This window comes from Manis javanica, chromosome 15, assembly GCF_040802235.1.
Source record: "Manis javanica isolate MJ-LG chromosome 15, MJ_LKY, whole genome shotgun sequence".
Classification (NCBI taxonomy): domain Eukaryota; kingdom Metazoa; phylum Chordata; class Mammalia; order Pholidota; family Manidae; genus Manis; species Manis javanica.
The window spans coordinates 76,588,290-76,605,414 of NC_133170.1; the positions used below are offsets into that span (position 1 = coordinate 76,588,290).

The window sequence follows — 17,125 nt, forward strand, 5'->3', positions numbered from 1 at the left end:
CCAAATCACTGTTTCATTTTGGTTTTCTCAACAATTTATTTTTGATAATCTGGCTGGTGTAGACACATGATTGTGCATGGTATATTCACAAATATGGAGAAAGAAAATTCTGGAAACTTAGAGGGAACACACAGACCTGGAGGGAGAAGTACAAAACTCTTTCTGGGCTTTGGCGTCTCGGGGACCCCTTCCCTCGTTCTAAGTTTGTCTCCCATACAGGCTGAGGTGGAGGGGAAGGGAAAGGTCCCCCTTCACTTGCTCTTCTCAGACAATCCTGGGAAGATGAAGCTTTGCCACTTGGCCATCAGTCTTGAGTAACTGGAAGACTCCTTCTTCCTTAGGCCAAGGAATGTTCTGGTACCACAGGTCCGTCCAGCCCACAGTGGGAGCACAGAAGGGCAGGCCTTGCTGAGGCTTCTTGCCCTACCACCACGTCTTTGCCCAGACTGCTGGGCAAGCCCTAATCATGGGTAGAGTCTGGGCTTGGAAGTGCCTTGTCCCCAGTGGGTGCCTCGTGCTGAGGGCTAGTCGGCCCTGTGCCCACAGCTGGGGTCAGTTTGTAGGCACAGCTGCCGCTCTCTTGGCTGGTGGGGATAGGGAAACCTCACTGGCCTTTGTTTTTTTCTTCCTTTTCTTCTTTTTGGTTCCAAATGACGCCGGGTCTCGGCAGAGCTCGGGTGACCCCTTTTCCTGCTTCCCCACTGTGATCCCGCTTGTGGTGGTAGTGGCAGTGGGCACGTCAGCGCTGATGTCCTTCTTCGCTTTCTCTGTCGACTTCCTTTTCTTCCTCTTTGCCTGGTTTCCCACTGGGACAGGGCCGTGGAGGGCGGACTCCTGGAGAAGGTCGGAGGCGGACACAGCTGCCTCCCGGCACCGCTGCCACTCCTCCTCACTGTCCTCACTGCTGCAAGGAGGAGGCGGTCTGGGTCAGCTGAGTTGGGAGGGAGCCCCAAGGCTGCTCTCTCCCCTTGCCCTCAGTCTAAGCCACCAGAAAGAGGCCAGAAGGAGGCAGTTACAGAGCTCAGTCTTGGGAGTGGGACCAACCCAGGTTCCAACACCGGCTTCTCTGCTTCCCAACTGGGTAACCTCATTAACTGACTTAACCTTCCTGACCCTCAGTCTCTTCATCTATAAAATGGGCATCTTAACCAAGTCTAGGACCCACAGGAATATTCCCAGGAGTGACGTGTCTGGCACAAGATGGGTGCTCAGAAACCAGTGAAGATCCAAAGCCGATCCCTGGAGGCCCCCTCCCCCTGCATTGAGTATACTGTTTCTAGAGCTGCCTGTCAGGACTCCTTTTTGGCCTGGACCAGACTGGAGTCTGTCTGGCTATTTCGGGGGAGTGGCAAACACAGAAAATGGGCAAAAAGGAGGGAACCTGCAGCGAGGGTACGAGCTTACCTGGAGCTGGAAGGTAATCGCTTCCTGCGGGGCTGGGGAGGAACTTTCTCCTTAGGACCTCCAGGGATGGATGTGAAGAAAAGGCGGAAGCCTGAAATCCAAGGAGCAGAGTCAGCATTGCAGGTGGCCACCCGCCCTCCCTTCCACGTGCTAAGGCTGCCTGCTCCTGCCCTCAAAGAGCTCCTAGCTCAGAGGCAAAGACCTGGGAATCACTGTCACTGCACTAGAAAATGATGCATGCTTGATGTCCACCAGAACCTGAGGACAGGGTGCTTGCCAAACCAGGTCAGCATGCCATCAGAAGCTTCTGGAAATCAGCAGCTGAGCCTCCTGCCTAAGGCAGCCTCCAAAACAGCAAACATGCTGGGCACGGGACAGACAGATGCAGATGGGAGGGCTCGTGGGTGAGGTGGTAAGGGGCTCCTGCTCAGGGCTGGACAGATGAAATCACTTCAAGCAAGTGATTTCATTTCTCAGAACTTCAGCTTCCTTTATAGCTTCTCTGTAAACTGGGGTATCACCATCATGCCTGCCTCAGAGCGGGACTGAGCAGAAGAAAGAATATACCGAAACTGCAGACACATGGTAGGCAGTCAATTAAATGACAGCTGATATTAATAGTATAACCACTCACCGTCATCCTCTGGGGTGACTCTCTGTACCTCAGCCTTTGTTGGCTCCTTCACTACTTCTGAGATGAAAATGGAGCTAAGGGGGGAGGAGATGGTTGAGATTTTTGGTAACAACAAGAGAAAGTTAAAACTTTTTTTTTAAGTGGAGGGGATAAAGGCATGAGATCTTAAATGCAATACCAGGAATCTCATTAGTGTGGTAAGAATGCTAAATGACTACAACCATTTCATGCTCATCAGCCCCTGCCAGCTCCAACTGCAGTGCTTCATTATTTTAAACCTCACTTTATTCCAAAAAGTGATGAAGTTTTAAACATAAAATAAAATGAATGCAATTTCAGATAGGACAAAGAGAAAATAAGGGCAGACAGGACAGAAAGAGCCGGAAGTATGATCAGGAAGTCTTATATGCTTGCTAGGGAAAGGACACATTTTGCTTTGAGTTTCCTGGCAGCAAGCATGAAAAGGGAAACATAACCATCTAGAAAAGTGGCTCAGAGGTCAGTTTCTAGAAAGGGCAGACAGACCTGTTTTTTTTTAATTAAAACAAAAATTGAGACAATTATAGACTGACATGCAGTTGCCAAGAAATAATGCAGTGAGATCCTATAAACCCTTTGTCCAGTTTCTCCTTATACCATTGTGTATAACTATATAATCTTACAACCAGGAAATTGATACTGATAAAAGTCCATTGACCTTTTTAGACTTGAGAGACTTGGGTTTTGAATCTTGCCGTTGTCATTTATTAGCTGTGTCCCCTTTGTCAAGTGACTTTGACTTCATCTCTGAGCCTGTTACCCATCTGTATACTGGGACTGATAACTCTGCTATTAGGGGTATCACAAGGATCAGAGGAGAGAGTGGCTATCAAGCACTTAGCACAGAGCTTGGCCACAAGCAGGTGCTCAGTCAGTGGTAGCTATGATGACAATGATGATTATTGTCACTGAGATAAGCAACATCGGGTATCAAACAAAAATAAGCCTCCTCTCTAGAAGCAGAGAGCAGGGAGAATTGTGAGAACAGGAAGCATCTGTCTGGTGAAGGCGGACGGAGCAGTCCCCATGCACTGCAGAGACAATGCTCTCAGCAATGTGCCCGCAGTAAACACAGCAATGCAGTGGGCACCTTCTCCTAGCTGCCTTCTGTACATCCCAAAGGCACTCTCTCCAACTCCTGGGCAGGTAAGTAATCTAGAGAGAGGGAATGAAACCACTGCTGCCCAGGTGCTTGACCCTGACCTGAGTACCTGACACAGAGGTTCACTGTTGGTCCACAGGGGAGGTCTGGAGACATTTTTAGTTGTCACAGCTAATGGGGGAATGCTATGAGCATCTAATGGGTAGGGGCCAGGGATGCTGCTAACCATCTAAATGTACAGGACGGTCCCCCACAACCAAGAATAACCCAGTGTAAAATGTCCACAGTGCCAAGGCTGAGAAATCCTGATCTAACACAAGGGACCAACTGCAGAATCATTTAAATCACTTTGCAAAGAACATAAAAACACTGCAAGGAATATTCTGACCGTGGCTGGCCTGCATCTTGCTGGATTTCCCCCTGGGGAAATGTCTGGTGTGGGTCACTGCAATGCCAGGCAGGTCTTGTGCACCCTGAAGCCGAACAATCAAGAAAAACTGCTCCCTGGGTTGAAATGCTAACTGACCTTCCTAAATACATTTACCACATTCTCAAGCTAGGAACCAGCACTAATGCCATGGTGGTTCAGGCTGCTGAAGTCTGCAGCATTCTGCAACATTCTGTCCCAGAAGTGCAGTTGGTTTCATTTTGGGAGGATTAATTTGTCCTTTATGATGTCTACTTCAAATGGAAGGAGTATGGCCTGAACATCTTCACCTCCCTTTCAAAACCTGCTAGGGTTCTGCCAGTCTGTAATGGACTGTTTAAGTTCAAAATGTATTTTATGGTACATTGATCAGAATTCCATGAACCAAAGGCACTGTGGCCAAATGAGTTTGGAAATTGCAAGTTACATAGGTCTCTTTACTGCAGGACTTCTCAGAGCCTTGAATACACTACTATGAGCCTAAATCTCCAAGGGCACATAGAGGTATGTAGACTGCAGTGCTTCTCAACTTCTTTGCTGTTGGACCCCTTTATTCTAAAGCCATACTTTGGACTTGGGGCCCATTTTAGAAATGCTGACCTGGATCATTACAGATTGTATTCTCAAATGTAAGGAGGACAGCTGGCACTGTGCCTGGCAAACAGGGCCCAAGAATAGTAATTCCGTCTGTCCCTTGCCCTCTGTGGTGGGAATGAGCTCTTGCTTCTTGCGCTGCTCTCTTATTTTCATGGCAGTAGGATAATGCAGTGATTAAGAGCATGGCCTCTGGAGTCAAATACACTTGTGTGTGAGTCCCAGTTCTGCTCCTTACTCCCTGTGACCTCAGGCAACTGCTTCTTCTCCCGGAGAGCCTGTTACTTCACCTAGAGAATCAGGATAATGTCAGCACCTGCGTGGTAGGGCAATAACTGCAATGATGTTGTACCTGCCCACACCTGCTGGCACGGCATGGGCTCCCAACTGATGTGAGCCATTACTGCTCATATTAATGAGGGCAGGAGAAGAGAAGGGACACTTTCGGTTACCTGTCGAGGAGGGCTCCCAGCTTCTTGGCTATGTGGGCTCGGAATTCGGGGGTGGTCTGAAGCTCGTTGCCATCTTGATCGTGTTCATCCACCTTACGCCTATTAACACACACAAAAGGACCTCAGAAAGTCCAGCTCAGAAGCTGCCCCAATGAGGGCAGGGACTGCATGTATCTTATTCACCCTGATATCCCAGGTCTAAGCTAGCATCTGGCACACAGCAGGGAATCAGTATTTATTAGATGAATAAATAAAGCTTGAATCTAAAATGCACAGTACCTGAGGCTTAGCTGGGTAGCTGGCAACTGATTATTTGCGGCACCTGTGGAAATAATGAACCGTGAGACATTTACAAAAGGAAACAACAATATCTGCTGTGATTTTAAGTGATCATGTATAATTCATTGAATCTTCCCAATGACCCAATTAGATAGATCATTATTGCCATTTTGCAGAAGAGGAAAGTGAGGCAAGGAAATGTAATATAACTGCCAGAGTCAACCAAGGCTAGTAAGTGATAAGAGCTGGGAGGACTCAGGCCATTTGGTTCCAGAGCCCTCCTCTAAACTACCATGCTAAGCAGGCTCGTCTAGGTGTGATCTAATTCCAGCATCTCCTGAGCACCTACTGTGTGCCTGGCTGTATGCTAAGTGCTGTGGAGAAAAGAGAAAAGGGTGGCTCAATCATGTTGATTACGTTTTTTCAAGCCAAGACATTGGGAATGCCTGGCCTGGTGGTCATTCACTCAACCAAATACTGAAGGTCTAATATTACCCAGGTGGTGTTCTAGTTGCAGAACAACTAAGGCAAAGATCCCAGGCCCCATGGAGCTTACATGCTAGTCAGTAGAAACAGATGACAAAAAACCACACCTAATTAAAGTATAAAATTAGATAATAATGAGTATAATGGGGAAAAAAGGGGAGGAAGATGTGAGTGCCAGGTGGAGATCATTTAAAAAAGCAGGGAGGGCATCACTGATAGGTGACACTTGAACAGACATTTGAGCGAGGTGAGGGAGCGAGTCAAATGGGTAACTGGGGAAGAATCTTCCAGTTGGAGGGAAGAGCACCTGCAAAGGCCCCAAGGCAGAAGCCCATCTGGTAGGCCAGCACGGCCAGAGCCAGTGAGCTGGGGGAGCAGCCTGGGGCTAGATCATGAAGGGCCTAGGGCCTGGTGGGCCAATGTGAGGACCTGGGCCTTGAAGGAGGTGAAGAGCCCCTGGAGGATTCTGCAGAGGAAGGATATAAACAGATGTAGGATTTTACAGAATCCCTCTGGCTCCAGTATGGAAAAAGACCATAGTGGGACAGGACAGGAGACTGCTGCAAGAACTGAGATGGTGAGACGTGGTAGGACACTAGATGCATGTATTTGGAAGATGGAATCAACAGGATTTTGCTGATGAACTAGGTAGGTGGTGAAAAATGAACTAGCCTAGTGAAAGATGGTTCTGAGGATTTTAACTTAAATAGTGGGACAAAATGTGCTTATGTATTTAAGGCACCAACTCAACAAACGGACCCTTGGAAATTCTGGGCCCAAAGCACAGCACAGAATGCAAAATGCCCAGCACAACTGGAATTTGGTAATGTGGAAGCCCGAGACAGTCTTTAAAGATCTGCATTTCCACATAGTCACGGACCCAAGGGTAGGAGTTTCATCCACAATGGGCACTTGCCTGCGGCAGGGAGTGTCATAACAGCAGGTAACAGCACAGGCCTGGAGTCAGAGAGACCTGGATTTATGCCTGGCTCTGAAGGGAGAGGCAGGCAAGGAATGGATTCCAAGGGGCTTGTCAGCCCTTTTAAACAAAAACAGTGTTCTTAACCTTGCAAAGCCTGGCTCCCTTTTCAGAACAATGTTTTAAATCTATAGAATAGAACACATAAGATCACAAACAAAACAAGATGAAACCAGTGATACTGAAATGGTTATCTTTAACAGTAAAAAAATCAAATTTGGCATACTAATATGTGTGTTTCTTTATTAATGCATTAAATGACATCCACTGTGGAGTCTAAAAATTGCTGCAATTTTAAAGCAGGATGAGTGTAAATGATATTTTTCCCAAAATGTTATTGTGAATAAAATATTTTGATGCATATGCAAAAACTGTAATGGAATACGAAAACTTTTTACGTTTGTTTGGACAAAATAGCAGGTATTGCCAAAACTACTGTGGCTTGTTCACATGCATGATAGAGATGCTAAATTTCAATAAAGGTCGGTAAAGATGAAATATTTTTCCCATTCCAAATTCACGGACTCTGGATTACATCCATGACTAAGTAGCCGTGTTTGCGGGGCTTTTCACTCCCGGGGCACTAGGGAGTCACAGTCAGAGACATGCTTAGGACAGAAATCACTGGCAAGCCCCGGGTGTGAGAAGGTGCTGAAGGCGGGGAAAGGCTGGATGTGCGAATCCAGGAAGAGGATGTCGCATTTACCCTGGCTTGGTGGCGGACTGCCCCGTGTGCGACAGTGACGAAGGGCCGAAGGAAGCAGTTGAGAGACAATCAGGTGCTTCAGTTTCCCCGACTGAGATGACAGACACCCTCCCCTTTGCATCTGCCCGCGCCGTGAGTACGAAGCCCGCCCAGTCCCTGGCGCTTTCCCCAGGTAAGAAGTCGAGTTCCTGCGACTACCTCTCACCGCCCATCCTCTCAGATCCCCGCGGAAGATCCCACACCTTTCGGCCAGGCTCCCTGAACACAGTCCCTACCGGCCCTTGGCTTCTCCGGCACGCTCGGGCGCTGCTCCAAGCCCCAGGCTGGCATCGCCGCTTCGCGGCACCTTGCCAGCTCCTCTGCATCGCTGCTGCTGCTCTCCAAGTCGCTTGCGGAGCCACTAGACGCGGCCATCTCGAGCCACCGCAAAGGATTCTGGGGGGACGCCTCTACTGGTGACCCGCCTCCGCGACGCTGCGTGAGAGCGAAGAAGCGCAGGGCATGGTGGGGACTGCAGTTCTCAGGCTCTGGCTGCCCCGGGCCTCCAGCTGGCCTGGCGGTGTCCTCAAATGTGATAGCTGGAAGGGCCTAAGAGATTAATTTCTCCATCCTTTTCTAGATAAGGAAGCGAGACCTTCAGAGGAGAAGAAATTGCTAAAAGTCACATAAGGAGTTAATGAGAACAAGCAGTTGTTCCAAGTTTTGATTTAAGGTGGTTTCATTATTACCGTTTATTCCAGTAATTCCAAAATCTGAGTATCAGAAACGCCTTGGGAAACTTGTTGAGAACAAAATTCAGATTATTGGATTTAATAAAAAAAACCAACTGAATCAGAATCTCTGAGAGGTGGGACTCAGGAATCTGTATTTCCTTCACTATCCTAAGGCCTTGTGCTGCTCAGAGTATCATCCATGAACCAGCAGCATTGGCAACACCAGGGAGCTTGTTAGAACTATGGAATCTTGGTTCCGGCTAAGACCTACTGAATCAGAACTTGGATTTAAAGAAGACCTCCAGGTGTTTTGTGAACACATTAAAGTTTGAGGGGCACAATCCTGGGTGATTCTGATGCACAATTTGGTTGGGGAAACATACTGCAATTATCTAGCACAGGGCTAGTACACCCTGCCTGCTAGAAACATTTGGGAAACTTTTAAGTACTGACTCCTAGTGTAAGGGCACAGGTAAAAACGTCTTTTCATGAGGCCCCCTCAGATTTCTCAATAACAAAGGGAAAAGCACAAGGCCCTTCATCCATGACCCAGATGTGGAAATTAGACTGGGTAATTAGGGATTAAAGAAAGTGGGAGTTTGCCAACCAAGGTAAAGCAAACTAAACAGTCACAGTGAGACAGGGACCCTGGGCTTAGACAGAAGAGGGGAGAGGGGGAACAAAGCAGGTTAATCCAGTAGTCAGTCAGAACAATGTAACAATGTGCAAAGAAATCCCTACCAAAACTGTGTGTTAAACATTAAGCAAAGTCAGAGTCACATTAATTCTCTAGGGTAAAAATATCAAACTAGGAATATAGATATTTTTCAGTGAAATTAGTTAAAACTAAATAGCCAGGAGTAACTTGGCCTGGAATGTTTGAATATTCCCCAGATAAATATGTGATCTATTCTGGGAAGTGTTCCATGTGCACTTGAGAAGAATGTGTATCCTGCTGCTTTTGGGTGGAGTGTTCTGTAGATGTCTGTTAGGTCCATCTGTTCTGATGTGTTGTTCAGTGCCTCCGTCTCCTTACTTATTTTCTGTCTGGTTGATCTGTCCTTTGGACTGAGTGGTGTGTTGAAGTTTCCTAAAATGAAAGAAACCTTTAATTATTTATAACCCTTAATTAAGCTCAGTTTCAAGGTTGAAATTCTACATTTGCCTGCATTGCTAGTGATGGGAGGGAGGGATCCTTGGAGGCAACTGACACTGATGCTTTAGGACAATTGTTGGGAAAAGGTAAGGGACTTGGACAAGGAGAAGAGGAGGGAGGAGGTGCAGAAGGAGGGGCATGAGAAGAATAAAGGTAATGAGAAGTGGGTAAAGGGACACAACTGAAGGACAAGAGAGGCGGGTTCACTGGGGAAATGAGTCTAGTTTATCCATGCTTCAGTTTGTCAAATTGTTCATTTGCTGTGGCCAATCTGTTAGGGAAACAATTTTTTATTCAGACTCTTTTTTTGCACAAAAAAGGAATCAAGTCAAATTTTTTTAAATAAAAAAAATAAACCAATGGAAAAAAAGAAAAACAATTTCTTTTGGAGACCTCACCATATCAATAAAAAATGTGCTGCTCATTGGACACGTGGAATCTTATTTCTCTACTTTTCCAAGGTACCTCTCAAATGAACATTTTGATGAAATCGAGTGTTCTCTGGAGTTGGCACTGAAGACCCAAATCACCCTTGGTGAAGGTGCCATTTACAAAGGGCACAAGAATTAGGACTGCAGTGCATACATGGGAGAAGTAGGGATTTTTCCTGCCAGAGGAGAGGACTTAAGTTTACATAACCCCAAGAGAGCTGGTGATGGTTGGTAGAAATGAAACATTTATGTACCTCATGCCTTGGGGCCCCAAAATGACAGTTGGCTGCCTCTGAACATAGACCCTACAATCTCCTCAGCCATTGGAAAACCAGATAGAATTCTCTCTTAGGATACAGGATCTAGATGGAAGCAGACCTGGACAGATGGTTTGATCGGTGGCCTTCAGCCAAGTTCATCCAGGTAGATGTCAGTCAAACTCACTGGTCCCAGAGGCCAGCTCAAACAAGACTCATAAGGCCCATTCCTCATTCTACCCTCTGATTCTCGTCATGACACACCTTTGCCCAGCACAACACAAAGCTGTAACACCAAAGACAGCCAAAAGAATGTCTGGATCCCACCAAGGAGGTCAAACACCTGGAGACCTAAAACAAAACCCAGATGGCAAACTGAGAAAAAATAGCCTGAAAACTCACACATAGAGCACAGTTGACTGTCCAGTGCTAACTTACCACATCATCCCAGCCTCAGCAAGCTGCAGGCTGCAAGGCACGGGGGGCCTCGGTGGGAATACACTCGCCTGAGGCTGGGGTCTGCAGCAATGGACAGCTCATTCTGGGTCTTGGGAGGACTCCACGATGAACTGTCAGTAAACAAAGGCCAACCAAGTGAGAAGAAGCAAAGGATATTTATTCAGAGCTTGTTGGAGCAAGGAAGTCAACTGCCATCACTTGGGTTGTGGCAGAGACTCAGAATCAGGGAGAGGAGTGGGAAACCGTCATTGTGGGGAATGGGAAGGCCTCAGCTCTGCTCTGGTTGGAGGCCATGGGCAGGGGGAAGCTGCAGTGAGTGGTCCAGGTGCTGGGCGTCCTCTGTTTTTGTCAGGGGTATATATTTGGCTTTCTCTTGTTGGTCTTAAGTTGGGAATGGAGACCAACATGGAAGCTCTTATAAATACGGCCATTTTGGGCCAACTGTTACAAGGGTTATTTAAAGTCCTGAGCTGGTTGCTAGATACTACAGACAGACTTCCAACAAGCCTAATGTACAAGGCATAGGCCTACCTCCTGTGCTGAAAACTGTTGATACTGGGTTGGTCCTTGGGTTGATTGCTGCTGATCGAGGGACCTATTTTTACATGTGATACCTATGGATCATTTGTAATTTTAGTGTCTCACTGTAGACTGGGGGTCAGAAACCAGGTCAATGCTAAGAAAATACATGATCAGGGCTGGAGAGATTTTATAGACCTTGATGACCCAAGGACCTCGTCTGCCTTCATGAGACCAGGTCCTTCAGGAAGAGCGTCACAAAAGAAGAGAGAAATTACATGCAGACTGTTGATCTGTTCTTCCGACTCCTCCACATACTCAAAATAGTGTTCAACAGTAATCACGTGAAGGCCTTGGGAAGGAAAAAGCCGAGTCAGGCCTGAGGAGAGAACCTGGGCCCCACTGCTCACGAGACGGTGTGGCCCGACCCCAGACTGAGCGCCATCCCGAGCTCTGCATCCCTGCTGGGCTTCAGTCGCCTCACCCCTGCCATGCGGAGTAGGTCTCTGATCTCCAGGCCAGTCCCAGCCCACAGATTCCATAACAGACCATGAAGGATGGCCGTGTTCCCCTGTCCCCCACGAGGCTGTCACTGTGTCCCTGAGTTTCCGGGCATGAAGTTGCCTTCCACCCTCCTTCCCTCCCTGCTGCCTTCCTTCCCCACCTCTCCTGATTAGCGCCCATTTCCTTGCTCCTTGTCAGCCTCCACAGGCCATATTGCTGTAGAATGAGGTCACACTAGAGGAAGCTGGGCGATGTACCCCACCTTCTCCAGTTCATCCTACATGGGGAGCGCCTGCAGGGTGTGCTGGGCCTGTGGGAGACCCCACATATCTAGTGTCTGTCTTGTGTCTGGAATGACCATAGGTTCTTGATGGACATTTAAACCACACAACACCAAACATTTTTTGAAATTGCAACACAATATTGGAGGTAAAGGAACTTGTCAAAATACCCCTAGTCTGTGTGTGAAGAACAACGTGGTGGCGCAGGTACAGGGTACCCACCGGGGTTGGCGCTGGGCCCCAGCAGACCCGGAGGGACGGGCCTCTGGAGACCTGAGGGAAGTTACGGGATGGGAGGTATGGCCGGGGTCTGGGGCAGGGTGGTACTGTGCGGCCAGAACACTGGGATCTGAGAGGAGCAGTAGCCCCCTGCCCCGCTGCACCAGGCTCTGTGCTGGGCCTCGGCACCTGAGGCCAGGACAGCGGGCTTGAGAGCAGGTGTGCTGCAGCCTAGTAGCCCTTCCCGCAGCCATCTAGTATCCCTGAAGCCATGGAGGCCCCAGGGCAAGTACCTGTGTCCCAGGAAGTCAGCTGCCAGGTGGAATGTGGGCAGGGATAGAGACACGCACCTCAGGATGTGCTACGACATGACTTCTACATGAGGACCCAGGAGCACATGCAGGGACTGAGAGGAAATGGTGTCTCTGCCACCAGCCCTGGGAGCTCCCTTTTTTGATCAGGAACATGAGGACAGGAAAGGAAGCTGCCCACTGGGTGCTGCAAGTGCAGGGACGGGTCTGCTCCCCACCCGCCTGGCACCCGTCGGATAACTTGTCTGCAGGCTCAAGTGCAGATGACAGAGCTGTGTCCCGCCAGAGAGCCCCCATCACGGAGGAACACCCAACCCAGCAGCCTCGTGCTCTGTTCCCACCACATGCTACCCCAGGACCAAAGGCTTTGGTGCTCTGCAGAGGCACAGCCAACAAGCCCTGGCCTAGGAAAGATCGTCTTTAAGTAAGAAAGCAAGAAAAGTTGATTATAGGCACAGCACTCTCAAAACACAAAGGCACAGTAACTCTGCTACTGGGTATTTAAAATACGAGAACAAAATAATCCTCCACTCGTGTTTCCTTTGCCTTTCTGATACCACGCTTCCCATCCCCAGTCTCCAGAGCTGCAGGTGGGACCCCGGTCCCGTTTGCTCTGGCCCGAGGTAGCTCCCTACCTGGACAGTCCTCCTCGTCACTGCCGCTGAGGAAGCTCTCCGCATCGCAGTCTTTAAAGACACAAACGCAAACAGGAAGGTTATGAGAGAAAGGGGCTCCCGCTCTTCCTCCTCCTGTTGGGGCCACGCTGGCTCACAGCATTGCCCTGCTCTCTCCCTGGGTCCTCAGACCTTCCCTGGGCTCCGTGGGGTCAGAGCCCTTCAACAAGACATTGATCACAGACGCAAAGCTTCAGATGAGAGCGAGGATGCCTCTCACCTTGTCACTCGGCCCATTTCCACTGGGCCGTTCTCGCTCTCACCTGCAGAACCATCACCTGAAGTTCCAACTGTGGGGGGGAAGTTACGCTCGACGTGTTGACTGGTCTGAAGCCTAGACGGCTTCCAATGCAATGGGCAGTGACCACTCGAGGACGATGGAGACCTTCTCTCCATGTGGCCAACATCTACGGGACGATGAGATTCTACTAAACTACAGTGTTCTCCACAGAGGAGTCGTGATTCAGAAGGAAGCCAAAACCGTAAGTGACCTTGTGTTACATTTCTACTCACTTAGAGACCCCCTCTCGGCTTCCGTCCTGGCAACGGCCTTCAGAGGAAACCAAGAACCTATTTTGCCTTTTCCCACAGGCCAGTTAAACACCATTAAGGCTGCTTGTGTTTAATCCACCATCGCAGAAACAGCCTTGAGGAGAATTCAACAGCCTACTCAGAGGTGAGGTTTATTACAAAATGAAGTTGTTATTGGCTGAGTCAGGGTGATTCCAAATTTGTTTTCCTTTGAGAACCCTGTGAACACTTTCCTGGGTGGGGATGGGTTTTTGTTTTAATTTATTTTTTCAGATTACTTGAGGTATAACTGCCATTTAATGAATTACACACATTGAAATTGTACAATTTTATACATACTGCCATACATTACTACTGTGGAAGCAAGGTGATGGGATTTTTTCTGACTGGGAAAGTTCATACTGGCAGCTGTGTTGCTTGGGGGGATATAAATCTAGGGGAGCAGAAGCACGCACACGTACACACTCAGAATCCCACCTTATCGACTGACATACAGACACAGCTCATCTCCCTGCACCCTACCCGCCACCTGGAGACTATGCGACTGCTTCTAGAAATGTGACCGTAGTTCTCTGCCTGGAAAATACTACTTTTTGTTTCACTTCACCTCTAATCCTCATTCCAGTGGGAACCCAGAGTTAAATGGCTCCCCTAACTAAAGACAGCAAGGGTTTTCCCCAACAAGTGAGTGACTTCAGAATACGTACCGCTGTCACTTGTTCCTGAGGCCATCTGCAATTACAGAAAAGAAAACCATGAGAATCACTTCACCCCACACAGGGTTGACACAGGTGTTTAGTCCTCTAGGTGACCTTAGCAGACCAGATAGGACACTGAGGCTGAATTAGAGGCCCCCGCAGTAGGTGGAAAGCTGATTTTCCTGGAGGCTGTCTCCGAAGTCCACTGAGATTGGCAATGACAAAACTCTCAATCCAAGGAGGAGTAATGGCTGCTGAGGAAGAGGCTCCCCAACCACACTATTTCTACGCAGCTTTGGTGTGGCCCGTGGGAAGTGGCCTCTTGAATCAGGGGTTACTTGGCCAGAGACGACCACCCAACACTCTCCCCGCCAGGGAAATTGTATGTATCATCTGTGATGTACACTGTCAGATTTTCCACTGAATTTGATTGGAAAATGTTAAAAAGACACAGGCCAAATGTGGTGTGACTTCTGCCAGGTGAAGTCACCAAACCGGAGCTCTTCACTGAACTCCATGGCAATTTCAACCTCCCCCAAAATGTAGTCACTCAGGAATTTTCTGGTCAGCACTGATAAGGTATTGTCCCATGTGTCCTCTCCATCCCCCAAAGGAATCCACCCGATAGGACACTTTTGTCCCGTAATGAAGATGTCCTCACCTGATACAGTCCTTTTTTACTTTTTATGACTTCCTTGTCTGGCCTGTAAAAACCTCTCCCACTCCGTAGCCCTTGGGAGCATCTCTGTACTTGGTACAACGGATGCTTCCCAATTCATGAATCGCTAATGAAGCCAATCAGATCTCCAAATTTACTTGGGTGAATTTGTTTTGTAACAAAAGGAAAGACACCAAGAAAGCAACATTCCTACCTCAGAGATAGGAACAGGCTGTTCCTCAGCAACAGGCACGGTCTCCTCTGCCTGGTCCATAGGGAGGACCTCGGTTGCTGTGTTAAGGGGTAACAAGAAAGACAGAGAGTAGATGTGAGTGCATTGGTGGTGCTGCTCAAGAGTGACTCAGGGAGGGATGCTTGACATGGACATGGGGCCAGAAAGTAGAGAAGCAGGTGGTTACCAAGCATGACTGAACCACTGCTATGGGTCATCCTGGACAACATGGGTATAAAATGTGCAGTGCGAAGGGCCTTATTATTTTTTTTTACGAAAGTTGATCCTGGCAAGTTCAGTGTAAGTGGGACACATCCCCTGGGGAAACACACCACCCCATCCCACTGTCTGTCTCTCTTTCTCTCTCACAGACACCCCCACTCATTCACAATTACACTCTGTAGAGTCGCACAAACATCCCCAAGCCTTGTGCACACAACCCCACATCACATAAAAGGAACACAATCCCGGAGCACGTGCAGGGGCTGAGAGGAAATGTCTCTGCCACCAGCCCTGGGAGGAGCACCCTTTTGATCAGGAGCATGAGGACAGGACAGGAAAATGACCACTGGGCGCTGCAGATGTAGGGGAGGGTCTGCTCCCCACCCTCCTGGCACACGTTGGATAACTTGTCTGCAGGCTAAAGTGCAGGTGACAGAGCTGTGTCCACCCAGAGAGCCCCCATCACGGAGGAACACCCAACCCAGCAGCCTCGTGCTCTGTTCCCACCACATGCTACCCCGGGACCAAAGGCTTTGGTGCTCTGCAGAGGCACAGCCAACAAGCCCTGGCCTAGGAAAGATCGTCTTTAAGTAAGAAAGCAAGAAAAGTTGATTATAGGCACAGCACTCTCAAAACGCAAAGGCACAGTACCTCTGCTATTGGGTATTTAAAATACGAGAACAAAATGATCCTACACTCGTGTTCCCTTTGCCTTTCTGATACCACGCTTCCCATCCCCAGTCTCCAGAGCTGCAGGTGGGACCCCGGTCCCGTTTGCTCTGGCCCGAGGTAGCTCCCTACTGGACAGTCCTCCTCGTCACTGCCGCTGAGGAAGCTCTCCACAACGCAGTCTTTAAAGACACAAACGCAAACAGGAAGGTTATGAGAGAAAGGGGCTTCCGCTCTTCCTCCTCCTGTTGGGGCCACGCTGGACCACAGCATCGCTCTGCTCTCTCCCTGGGTCCTCAGACCTTCCCTGGGCTCCGTGGGGTCAGAGCCCTTCAACAAGACAATGATCACAGACGCAAAGCTTCGGATGAGAGCGAGGATGCCTCTCACCTTGTCACTCGGCCCGTTTCCACTGGGCCGTTCTCTCTCTCACCTGCAGAACCATCACCCTGATGTTCCAACTGTGGGGGGAAGTTACCTTCAATGTGTTCACTGGTGCGAAGCATAGGCCTGTTCAAATGAAATGCCCACCAACCACTCGGGGACGGTGGAGGCGTTCTGTCCATGTGGCCAACATCTACGGGACGATGAGATTCTACTGAACTACAATGGTCTCCACAGAGGAGTCTTAATTCAGATGGAAGCCAAAACCGTAAGTGACCTTGTTTTACATTTCTACCCACTTTGAGACCTCCTCTCGGCTTATTTCCTGGGAAAGGCCTTTAGAGGAAAGCAAGGCCCTATTTTGCCTTTTTCTACAGGCCAATTAAATACCATTTTTCTGCTTGTCTTCAACCTCCATCGCACAAATAGCCTTGAGTAGAATTGCACAGCCGACTCAGAGGTGAGCTTTATTATGAAATGAAGTTATTGGCTGAGTGATGCTAACTCCAAGTTTGTTTTCCTTTGAGAACTGTGTGAACACTTTCCTGGGTGTGGATGGGCTTTTCTGGTTATTTGTGTGTTTGTTTTTTCAGATTACTTGAGGTGTATCTGGCATATAATAAATTACACATATTGAAACTGTAGAGTTTTATACATATTCCCATATATTACTACTGAGGAAGGAAGGTGATGGGATTTTTTCTTACTTGGAAAGTTCGTAATAGCAAATGTGTTGCTTGGGGGGATACAAATCTAGGGAGGCGGAAGCACACACACGTACACACTCAGAATCCCATCTTACCGACTGACATACACACACAGCTCATCTCCCTGCATCCAACCCATCACCTGGAGACTATGCGACTGCTTCTAGAAACGTGACAACAGTTCTCTGCCTGGAAAATCCTATTTTCTGTTTCACTTCACCTCTAGTCCTCATTCCAGTGGGAACCCAGAGTCAGATGGCTCCCCTAACTATAGACAGCAATGGTTTTCCCCAACAAGGGTGTGACTTCAGAATACGTACCGCTTTCACTTGTTCCTGAAGCCATCTGCAATTACAGAAAAGAAAACCATGAGAATCACTTCACCCCACACAGGGTTT

At 48.5% G+C, this 17,125-nt stretch overlaps 1 protein-coding gene and 1 long non-coding RNA gene across 11 annotated transcripts in view; both read right to left on the reverse strand.

Annotated features, from left to right (window-relative positions):
• The window catches only part of C15H12orf43 (chromosome 15 C12orf43 homolog), a 45,017-nt gene extending 37,323 nt beyond the window's left edge, over nucleotides 1–7,694 (reverse strand). Inside the window, exons 1-6 of one of the 10 annotated variants that reach the window (XM_017667365.3) lie at nucleotides 7,345–7,560; nucleotides 4,932–4,974; nucleotides 4,653–4,751; nucleotides 2,039–2,112; nucleotides 1,405–1,495; nucleotides 12–901 (exon numbers count right to left, since the gene is read on the reverse strand). In XM_017667365.3, coding sequence (XP_017522854.2) covers nucleotides 553–901; nucleotides 1,405–1,495; nucleotides 2,039–2,112; nucleotides 4,653–4,751; nucleotides 4,932–4,974; nucleotides 7,345–7,516 — 828 coding nt within the window. In that variant the 5' untranslated portion in view covers nucleotides 7,517–7,560 and the 3' untranslated portion in view covers nucleotides 12–552. Of the gene's footprint in view, nucleotides 1–11; nucleotides 905–1,404; nucleotides 1,496–2,038; nucleotides 2,113–4,652; nucleotides 4,752–4,931; nucleotides 4,975–7,344 lie in introns of those variants that run through there. The other 9 variants (XM_017667364.3, XM_017667367.3, XM_017667366.2 and 6 more) reach the window with 9 other exon arrangements.
• Nucleotides 7,695–12,229: 4,535 nt separating this feature from the next.
• On the reverse strand, nucleotides 12,230–15,788 carry LOC140846610 (uncharacterized). The gene is made up of 3 exons (XR_012125902.1): nucleotides 14,728–15,788; nucleotides 13,865–13,889; nucleotides 12,230–12,638 (listed from the first exon to the last, which is right to left on the reverse strand). It is a non-coding gene; the product is annotated as an uncharacterized lncRNA (long non-coding RNA).
• Nucleotides 15,789–17,125: the final 1,337 nt, after the last annotated feature.